This window comes from Salvelinus alpinus, chromosome 25 (genome assembly GCF_045679555.1).
Source record: "Salvelinus alpinus chromosome 25, SLU_Salpinus.1, whole genome shotgun sequence".
Taxonomy (NCBI): Eukaryota; Metazoa; Chordata; class Actinopteri; order Salmoniformes; family Salmonidae; genus Salvelinus; species Salvelinus alpinus.
In genome coordinates, this window is record NC_092110.1 from 12,198,250 (window position 1) to 12,210,137 (window position 11,888).

Genomic DNA, 11,888 nt, shown 5'->3' on the forward strand with positions numbered 1-11,888 from the left:
AGCCAACAAGTGCTCAGCATATGTGGGAACTCCTTCAAGACTGTTGGAAAAGCATTCCTCATGAAGCTGGTTTAGAGAATGCCAAGAGTGTACAAAGTGACATCAAGGCAAAGGGTGACTACTTTGAAGAGTCTAAAATAGTTGTGATTTCTTCACCATTATTCTACAATGTAGAAAATAGTAAAAATAAAGAAAAACCCTTGAATGAGTAGGAGTGTCCAAACTTTTGACTGGTAATGTAAGTATCGCAATTAATAGTGTAGAAAATCTGTTTTGAGAGACAGACAACTCATGACAGCTTGTGGTACTGTGTAACCATAGCAACGCATGTAAGCAAATGTCCATGTATGCTATTCTAGTTTACAAAATGATAGCCCATTGGTGATGTTATTAAGCGTGGATGAAGTGGTGATACATAACAACTGAACTGTTCTTATGGATTTTCTAATAGTCCTTTCACAACTGTTGAACAAATAGTGCATTGACAATGAATGTACTGTTGTTAACGTTAGCAGCCAACCTAACATGAAATGATGTATACAAAAAGGCCATCAGTGAAGCAAGTGTTTTTTACAGTCTGAGTGAACAGTTTGTTGTATTAAGAGTCATTTATTGATCTTAACTAATGCAATTTATTTTTTACTGGCTTCACGGGGGAGTAACAAGATGGATCTTAAATTGGTCAGCAATATTAAAAACATATTATTTTGGTATAATGCATTAACTTCTCCAGCTGTACATGACAGTAATCTACATTGTGTTGCTTTGTAGTGTATAGAGATGAGCTACATGTTTTCGTTTCAACGGCTACAGGTTTTGGAAGATGAATATGTTTTGAAAAAAAATCATTACAGACACTGTAATAAGTACATTTCTTAAACAATACATAGTAATGTATGAACTGAATAGAAGCCAATATTGTATGAGCTGAATAGAAGCCAATTCTTTCTCAAAAGAAAATAGTTTTATTTTATTTTATAGATGTAGTATCTGTGATCTACATCTGTTTATATTAGTTACTATGCTGTTACTAAGCGGTGATGTATTACGACAGTTACTACACCTAATAGGAAATGCACATGCGCACTATTGTGCCCGGCGACTGTAGAGCACGAGAGGTTTTGACTAAACGAAAACTAACTGTACTCCCGTCTCTTGCCTTGTCATTTCTCCACAACACAAATATTACAGTGGCGACGAGGTGATTAAACTTCTTTAACGGACATTGCTTGAAGGGAAGAATGTTGCGTGAGTTATGAAACTCAAAATAATTATGTAATTCGTCAGTTGTTTTTTATTTTCTTTCGCCAGTAAAAAAGGCTAAGCACTGCTAACTGTACAGTATGGGTTTAATGACAGTTTTTTTTTATTATTTAACCACCAGAGGGCAGTGTCGCTATTCTGGACTCCCAATAGTCTTGCTACTTGGCAGCAAGACTATTGGAGTCCAGAATAGCGACACTGCCCTCTGGTGGTTAAATAAAAAAAACTCATTGAACCCATTGAAATTAGGCGATCTCAGTGGAGAAATATTGTCAAGAAGAAGAAAAAAAAAAAGGAAGAAGGAACGTAACACGGTGTGTACATTATTACAAATGAGTGCAGTGAATGAAGTAATTGCAGAAACTTCTGAAGTGAAGAATTAGATGAAAATTAAGGAATACAAGGAATAAGGAAACTGAACAATTAACTGTGAAAATGGCAACCATTGGTCGAGTACCAGAGTTTGAGGCTACAAAAGAGGATTTTGATTCCTATGTGGAGCGTTTTTAGCGTTGGCTGGCTGCAAATAAAATCAAAGATGAAAAGAAAGCAGACGTATTTCTCAGTGTTTTGGGTCCAACTGAGTATGGATTGCTGAAAGGTCTCATTGAACCAATAAAAGCAGTGGAGTTGAACTATGCAGAACTGACTGAAACTCTTTCAAGGCATTTCAAGCCTAAGCCAATTCTCATTGCAGAACGTTTCAGATGTTACCAACGTCACCAGAGTCAAGGGGAAACCATGGCTGACTACATCCTTGCTTTGAAAAGGCTGGCAAGTACATGTGAGTTTGCACAATTTCTTGATGATGCTCTTCGAGACAAGTTTGTATGTGGTCTCACAGGTGAAGCATATCACAGAAGGCTTCTGTCAGAGAAGGACCTGACCTTTAAGAAAGCCTGTGATATCGCACTTGGACTCGAGCTTGCCCACAGGGATACTATTGAGCTATCGGGACATGCAGAACGTCAGAAAGGTGTTCACAAGGTCAGTGATGCACGTGGTGAAAAAGGCTCACAAAAGTCACACTTTTCTCAGTCCCGTCCTCAAGGTTACACAAGAACAAAGCAGCCCACATCTCAAAGGTCTAAGCCAAGTTGCTACAGATGTGGGGGAGATAATCATCAGCACAGTGAATGTCGATTCCAAAATGAAAAGTGCCACAATTGTGGAAAGGTTGGATATTTACAGAGAGTGTGTAAAGCCTCAAAACGCACAGCAAGAGTGCACAAAGTGTCAGACGCAGCACAAGAAGAGGAAGGTACAACTGAAACAGTATTGGAACTGTTCACAGTGTACACAGCTCAACAACAAAAAGATGGAATCTATCTCAACATGGAGTTAGCGGGAAAACTAACTGTACTCCCGTCTCCTGCCTGGTCATTTCTCCACAACACATATATTACAATAGAGTTCTTATGTTGCAGTCCCCACTAGATCAAAATAAATGCATGTATTTTTGTCCTTGAAACATTACGTTGAAATACTGTAAAATCCCATGAAACCTATGGAGAGTTTCGTAATGGTGGATGGCGTCTTCGAACAGCGCCCCCTGTCAGTCATCTAGTGAATACATATCACTGGTAAGAACCTATAATCTGCATCTCACTGGTAGAGGAGGACAATGGTGGGGGTGGGCATTGATGGGAATACCTAAAACTCCACAGGACAAGAGTTTCTGAAACACTGAGAGCCGAGAGCAGACAAGAATGGTGACTCATAGTTAATACTAGTGAATTACTGAATCAAAATACAAAGGAAATTGTACAGTAGTGATGAGTGTGCTGCCTTGTCAAACATTAACCAAATACAACCCAATGCAAAACAATAAAGTGTGTTAATGAAATGGATGACTATTTTGTGTGAACTTTGTCTTTACAGATTGCATTGCTTTCTGATATAATTGTGGCATGTTAACAACAGTGATCAAACATTTTCATACCATCAGCTCTCTAGTCGGACATGGAATAAGAGGAAATGTTCCTGACACTCCAATACCTTGACTTTGTTGGCCTTAAGCCATTTTGCCACAACTTTGGTAGTATGCTTGGGGTCATTGTCCATTTGGAAGACCCATTTGTGACCAAGCTTCAACTTCCTGACTGATGTCTTGAGATGTTGCTTCAATATATCCACATCATTTTCCTACCTCATGATGCCATCTCTTTGGTGAAGTGCACCAGTCCCTCCTGCAGCAAAGCACCCCCACAGCATGATGCTGCCACCCCCGTGCTTCATGGTTGGGATGGTGTTCTTTGGCTTACAAGCCTCCCCCTTTTTCCTCCAAACATAACGATGGTCATTATGGCCAAACTTTTCTATTTTTGTTTACATTTTGACAATGAAAAATATTTCAAAAGTTCCATTTCTGAACGAAGTAGCATAGGCCTATGAGTGCCATGAACAAATAGTGTTGTAAATGTTTAAAAGCAGTCAACTTAGTGTATGTAAACTTCTGACCCACTGGAATTGTGATACAGTGAATTATAAGTGAAATAATCTGAAAACAATTGTTGGAAAAATGACTTGTGTCATGCACAAATTAGATGTCCTAACCAAACTATAGTTTGTTAACTAGAAATGTGTGTAGTGGTTGAAAAACGACTGTATATACAAATACTAATCAGTGGGAATAGGGGACACGTGTGTGTGTGTGTGTGATGAAATTTCCGGAGGGATCTGTGACATTTTTGGAGTGTAGTGCACACAAAATGTTCTTTTTCACTTAGGTCTTCATGTGTTGAATAAAAATCTCAAGTTCAATGTGTTTCCATCGCACTTTCAACTCTTTTGATAGTTTTGTCATAAACACAGAAGCGTTAAATAGGAAACTTGACTACTTTCGTCTTGGCACCTACACTCTAGCCAACCGCTATCAGATACATTGCGGGTAGGCTAGTCTACATGATGAGGTTATTATTACGGAAGTCCAGAGAGGACATATGAATTAAACAGTTAATCCCTTGAGATCACAACTTCTTTGTCTCATAATCACAACAGAAAAAAAGTTGTTTTGTCTAGGTCACAAGATAAACTCTTTAAATAGGAGTGTAAGTATTGATGATAGATTGACAGTATGGCTGAGGCGGCAGAGCCCACGGTGGATCACGCACACATTTGTATTGATTGCTACACTAAGGGATGGTACATTTCATGCTAACATCATGCTTTCATTTGTGGTTGGAGCTCATCAGTTAATAAGTCACAATGTTAACAAGCTAAATGTCCCGTAACTTGAGCTAAGAGCATTTGGGGCATCTGTGCCCTCGTGGGGCATTTAAGCCCTGATCGTTGCCACCCCCAAGACAAACAGCCAATCGCATGCAAGCAACAACGCAGCTAACTTGGCTAGTCTTGTGAGCAAGCTAGCTATTATTATTAGCTAGCTAACGAGCTTTTTATCTGTGCTGGTTGTCAGCTTGCATAACTGATATGTGTATAATTGTAAGGGACACTGTGTTTTATGGATAATATTCAAATGTACAGAGTGGGTGAGCCTCTAAGGCTGAAATTGAGTCTCATCCACCTGCCAGGAATGCAGCTCACCCACTGTAAATGTTAATATTATCCACAAAACATGTAGTGTCCCCATACACATATCAGTTATGGAAGATTACAAACAGCATAGATAACAAACTAGATAGCTAACAAAACTACCTAGTTAATCAGATAGCTCACAAGACTAGCCAAATTAGCTGTGTTGTACCTTGTATGCGATTGGCTGTGGTCTTGGGGCCTGCAGCCTGGGAGACAGTGCCGCTTGTCAGGCAGGCATCTTTCAGGGCTTAAATGCCCCACGAGCTCAATGCATTCAATGCAGCAGCAGCCACGGGGCTCCATGATGAGGTGGTTATAGTGCATGGTGCATCTGAACAAATGAATGGATGATGCGTGGTAGCCTATTTTTGATTATCTCATGATCTCCACAAAACAACTTTTGTTATGTCGTGATCACAACAAAATGATCTTGTGAACAAAACAACCTTTGTAGTGATCATGAGATAAATCGTGATCTCGACATAATGAGGGAAATATTAGTTTTTTTATTAATATGTCCTCTGGACAATAATATTTGTATTTGTAAAATGGCAGTCAAGCGTCGATAATGATGTCACCAAAATAAGACCATTGATATTTATTGTAAAGTATAGCATCAAGCTCAACACTGTACACTTTCTCCACCCTGTAAAGTTCATCATATGTTATTTCATCTGTACCCTAAGCATGGTTTCCCGAGTTGGAGAACCACACACCATATCATTGCGTGACTCCAAGTTGACTTCAATATGGTGATTATATCAATATTTGCACATAAAGGGGTTCCACTACCATTTCTCGCATAATTAGTTGTACGGACACAAAAATGGTCCCACCATGTCAAATGAACAAATGATCTGTCTGCATTTATAAACTTCTACCGAAATGTTATTTATTTTTAAAATGTTTTTTATCACAGCTGTCATAATTTTTTTTTAATATACAGGTATGACTTTACTCGCATAAATACAACTGTGGATGGAAACATGGTTTAAGTCTCAGTTTGGCAACCCTTTAAGCCCAATGATGTGTTTTTCCAACACTTACAGAACTACCTCTCTAGCTCTAGCTCAGAATGTTTGTTTCTCCATCTCTTCAGCCATCTCTTTAAGTCATGTACTTGGCATGGATGGCTTACAACATATGCTTGTGTAGGGGACCAGTGTGGTCTCAGACAAGTGGACAGTTTCTAATGTTTCAGAGGCTACTGATGCCACAATAATCATATTGACACACAACAAATATTACTAAGAGATACATCTGGGTCAGAAGAGATGCACTATGTAGTGTTTGACATAATTCTTTAGTTTAGGACCTGTACGGAATGCAGTTTAGGACAAATGCAACCGTGGGTCACACAGGGTTAAAGGCAGACTGAAAACACCTGATTTGGATACATGTGATATATTGGGTTGAAACGATATCACTAGCTACACAACAGCAACATCTCAGTTCAAGCACAGCACAAGAAACATAAGAATCTGACATTCTGAAATAAAGAGAAAAATGTCATATACACGCACTAATTTGAGCACGAACTAATCACAAGACACCAGAAGATGGCGACAGAGGACAGACATATTCCTTTAGTTCACGAAGAAGAAAAAAAGCCTATGCATGTTCTGAAGACTTTGATTTACCAGTCGATCTTTACAGCAGTAGGCCTATATTATTCTAGCTAGGTAGGACTACATGTAGACAGAGAGAAATAATTAAATAATGAAAAAAGAGAAAGAGAGAAAGAACGAAAGATGTTTCCGTTTAAGTCATAAACAAGACTGTCCATGTCTTCTTTCTAACGGGCCGGGGCAGAACATGAGTGCTAATTAAGAACAATCAAAAATGTAATTATTGAGCAATCTGTCGGCCAGGGAGCTGCCAAATCTTGCAGGGCTGGAGCTGAGGCTGGAGCTGTCCGTCTCCCGCGGTGCTGAAACACCACCGCACCACGCACTAACAAGAGAGCCGACCATGAATCCAACACACACACTTAAACATCGTATAATGCTTAGTAGTACGAGGTCCCCAACAGCGATTAAATAAAAACAAAAAGCATCAGAAAAAATGCATATTATTATAAGGACTAAGCGATTATAGGCCACTGTGACCACATGCCAGGCTGTAGTCCAGACGTAATACTTTAAAACGGATGAAAAAGAAAAATCAATAAATTCATTTTCAGCAGTCTGTGGGATTAGAGGAAGACATTGATCACACAGATAACATCTCAATAATCTGACATCGGGGCTAATCTTGTCAAAGCAGTAAGTCTATCTAGCAAGAAGAAACGTTCAAAAATCCGGCCAAGGTCTAAACAAATGTTGTTTACATTTTGACAATGAAAAATATTTCAAAAGTTCAATTTCTGAACGAAGTAGCATAGGCCTATGAGTGCCATGAACAAATAGTGTTGTAAATGTTTCCCTAATGTTGATTAGATTCCTTTCATTAAACAAGGCGTAGGCTATGCATGACATAGCCTGCTAAAATAGCCTATAATAAATAATGAAAGCTAGGCCCACAATTAAAATGTATTAGATGTTTTTAATATTACTTGATGCAAAGCCTAATTGTGATTTCCACTGAATGTGCATTGGATGTTATAACACTCTGTACAGAGACACCTCTTAATTCCCGAGGTGGCCCTTGTCAAGCGCACGTCAAAAGGAAGTACCGGTTCTCACGCTCATCCGCTTTGATTAATTTCCAGGGACGCCCCCTAACCACGAACCAACTCGGCACAACATATTGTAAACCACCAGGGCCAGAGCGATACGCTCCCTCGGGATAAAAATGCATTTGCTTCTCTGATCTCTTATCTGCGTCCCCAGCTTCGCAAGGAGGGCAGGAGAAACGTAAATGCCCTCTTTCCCGCTGGCAGGTTATCGGTGGGTTGGGTCTCCGCCACCAATTATCTTCTCTTGTCAGTGCGGTGAGCATCACTAACCTTCTGCAGCGGAGATAGCGCGTTGGTCTCACTAGGGAAAACGGACACGGAGATATTCTGTTAGATATTCCCATCGATAACGCAACAAAGAGAGAACAGATAGGCCTAGTGGAGATAGGGTGCTACGTCCCTAATGAAAAAAGCAATAGCACATCTCATTATCTTATGACCGTAACTGATAAAATAGCCTACAGTTTTATACAGGCTGGTTCTGAATGCTGACAAATTAGGATGGCCATTTGTAAAAGCACAGTAGACCTAAAGGCTGAATAAATTAACATGAAGGACTATCGATGAACGTAGGTATACTTACCACCTTAGGCACTACCTAGGCTATATCATTCTGATAAGGGGATCTGTTTGAATAAAAACAATCTGCATTCAGGCGACAGATAAAAGGTGTGGAGAGACAACATCTGTGTTTTATTGTTGATAGGGCTAATTGGGCTCCTCCAATCCGAGTCACTGTACCCAGTTTTAATGACAGTTGGTAAAATCACGCACAAATGTAAAACATGAAGATGTCTGTTAAGGAGACGTATATAGGCTACTCAAGGGGAGCATTCGTAAGTCTAATGGATGTTTCTGTAACATTGTTGGCATAGGTTAGGTCCTACTAATGGCTGTTGAAAGATTGCATCTGGAAGAGCTGCCTCTCAAATTAAACGGCTTAATCGCGCGGTTACATTCGTTACTGCGCGCACAGCTTGCAGCCCCACAAAACAAATGAGAAAGCAGGTAAAGTGCATCAAATGGACAGATTAAGACAACAGACTTCTCATAAATGCTATAAATTACGCGGCATGCCAACAGAACAGAAAACCAAAACAATCATGTCATCTTAATTGCTAGTCGCTTATCAACAGCAGGATAATTCAAATCCGAATAAAGAATTCCCAGAAAGGTTAGGCGCGTGAGGAAGCAAATCATTCATTCATTACGCACTTTGCTTGGAGAGAGGGAGTCACTCTATTATAATCAACATGATTTAGGAAATAACGACCTATCCTTGTTGTATTTGTGGCATAATATTAATATTAGTCATATGCAATGACATTATTAGGATTAAACAAAAATGTTATGGGCTATTTCTTATTTTGACATTTTCAACAATATTTGATCAAATTCTGGAGGTCAGTCTGTTTTTTCTTGCATTTGGCCAGTTTATTAAACACATACTGTTCCTAAAGGACATTCATGTATTTGCAGAAACTTGACTGTCTACGAGATAGTATAGTCCTACGCATCTCGGTATCACAGAGAAAACATTGAAAAATCACAAAACATATCTTAATTGCATGGTCAGTTTTTTTTTATTGTTATACATCACTAATGTCAATGTAATATGGATAGCGTTAATTTAACGTTTTAGGACATCTTCTGATCCGATCTTGCAAATCGTGAATCACTAGGCAAGTTGTAACGTTATTGATGGGTTATTAAGGAGAACATGGAAAACCAATGGGATGATAAAATGTTAAGTGTGTAACTGATTTATAATAATCCACTCCACATTAGTAATGCCTTTGTAACTGGATAGTCTCTTAAACGCTCGAGCGTCGCCCACTCCACTGTCCGTGCTGATTGGACAGGGCTTGGCCACAAACGGTGACTTCACAAAAAAACAGAAGGCGACCCCAAAGATAAAAAACAAGCCACGCTCATCGATGTGGCAGTGTCCTCCGTCCCTTTCACCTGTCAGTAGTCACCTCGCCCGCGCGCCTATCAGAAAGCGACCGAGAGCGCTCCTTCACGCGTAACGGCACTTCAAAGTTGACCCAGGAACCGTTCCGTTCCGGCGTTAAGATGCCCAGAGGATTTTTAGTGAAGAGGAGTAAACGCGGCTCAGCGGCTTCTTACAGAACTCGTAATGACAACGAACTGCCAAAAGTGGACATGCATGTGCATACACCGGAGGGGCGAACTGGTGTGCCAAATGCGTACCCAATTGTGCCGTTATCCGAGGATGGTACATTTGGAGAGCCATGGACCAGCGACCCGGCTGAAGCGGATCAGGTTCAGCTGCCGGAGAGCGCAGACAAGGTGGAGATCAGGGAGGACTTTGGGAAATACCCCCTACACTATCCCCTCACTGAACCGGACCATGACGGGTCTCCTGGCCGGGCTGACCTCTCCTATAGCCCGATAAAACCAGTTGGCACTGAGCTGGAAAAATCTTTCTTCGACCGGTGTATGAGTTCACCAACCGTGACAGAGACGTTCCCGATGAGCACGCCCGTGTCCTCAATAGAAAGACTTCTACTAAATCACGCGCCCTTTGGACACTCTGATATTAAATTCGACCCACCTGTGCACCTCTACCCATCTCTCCATCATGCTATGAAACGCACGTACATGGAGCCGGAGCGAAAGACCAAGCCAGCACCCAAAAAGCCTAAAGTGATCAGGAAGCTCAGTTTAGAGGATGAAATCTTCACCTCACCAGTGCTTGGGCTGAGAATTAAGAAGGAGACCCCTGAATTTAAAGCAGCAACAGCATCTTCTGGTAAAAAGAAACCGTTGGGAGAATTCATCTGCCAGCTCTGCAAAGAGGAATATCTTGACCCTTTCTCCCTCGCACAACACAAGTGCTCCAGGATTGTGCGCATAGAGTACCGCTGTCCAGAGTGCGACAAAGTTTTCAGCTGTCCTGCCAACCTGGCCTCTCATCGCAGGTGGCATAAGCCTCGTCCGGTTAACAACGGAGAGGCACAGAGCGCAAAAAAGTCACAACCAGAGGCACAGTTGCACGAGAGGACATCCGTGGAAGGGAAAGAGAATGCGAGCGAGTTGAGAGTTAACAATCAGCACCACGTCTCTCTGGACAGCTCCATTTGTCAGCGGTCCATCACGGTGGACAGCTCCCACAGACAAGAACAGATACTCAGGAGGGCACAGGAGAGCCCGCCGCCCTTCGATCCGCGCTACCGGGTCACAGAGAAAAGCATGGACCTGCACATCAGAGTGGGTGACAGCTCAAGCACAATGCATTGTCCGGAGACTGACGTTGCCTCTCCCTTCTTACAGAACTCCGGGACAGTTGAGGAGATTTACGAATGTCGCTATTGCAGCAAGAAGTTCCGAAGACAAGCGTATCTGAGGAAACATCTTGCGGCGCACGAGACAATCAAAGTCTCGCCCTATAACCAGATAGAGAGTGGGCAAATCACGTTTCCCTGTCACTTGTGCGGTGCCCATTTCCCATCCTCTGAAATTCGGGACAAGCACAGAGTTTGGCATGCAATGAGAGACGACATTCTAATGAATCCAGGGAAGATTGCGGGTAGACCAGAATTAATTAGACCAGACCTTACACAGGGAGATCAACAGATATTCACCTGTAAGCACTGCCCCTCTACCTTCTTCAGTTCTCCTGGGCTCACGAGGCATATCAACAAGTCTCACCCTACAGAGAACCGGCAGGTGATGTTGCTACAGATGGCAGTCCGGCCCGGCTGCTAATAGCCTAGTCTACTGTAACACTGTAACCCATGAGCAACAAGTGGATTCATTCATTACTACATATGAAAGTATGAATGTGTTTTCTTTGTACTACATGTGATTGTATTGTAACTTATTATACTACCTGATCAGGTCAAAAACATTCACCTATTTTCATTACAAGATAGTATTTTTTGTGTTTGTTGCAATGACAGATTAGCCTACAGCCCACTATGACCACATTTTAACACTTGCTTTTGGCCTATATTCACTAATGTACATTATTGATTGATTTACAGTGTAATGATTGTTGAAACATTTAACAGTGAAAATGGGTATATAAAAATGTTTTAAATATTCAAGAGCTGTCATTTTAAGCATGTAATGAAAATAAGAGGTTGATCCTGTGAATGGGCCATCTCAAGAGTATCAGACCACACCACCTTTATCTTAAATGTAGTTCCTATGGAAATTGAATGTGCTTGTTCAGTATAGTTGTGGAATTGATTTCTAAACCAGCAAGGCTATCAAGATTAGTATTTTCATACAGAAAATCAAGCTTACCTGTTAGAGTATAAAACTGTTTTAGTGAGTTTAAAAATGTATTTATTCTATAAAATGTAATTGCTCAATAAATGCCTCCATGATGACAATGGTTACAATTACGTTGTATTTTGATATGTAGCCTAGCAAACATGAA

The 11,888-nt window shown here is 40.9% G+C and overlaps 1 protein-coding gene across 1 annotated transcript; it reads left to right on the top strand.

Annotated features, from left to right (window-relative positions):
- The first annotated feature begins 9,422 nt into the window (after positions 1–9,422).
- LOC139553374 (insulinoma-associated protein 2-like) lies at positions 9,423–11,841 on the top strand. The gene has a single exon (XM_071365641.1). It carries the CDS (start codon positions 9,554–9,556, stop codon positions 11,207–11,209), a length of 1,656 nt encoding a protein of 551 aa, XP_071221742.1. The 5' UTR covers positions 9,423–9,553; the 3' UTR covers positions 11,210–11,841.
- Positions 11,842–11,888: the final 47 nt, after the last annotated feature.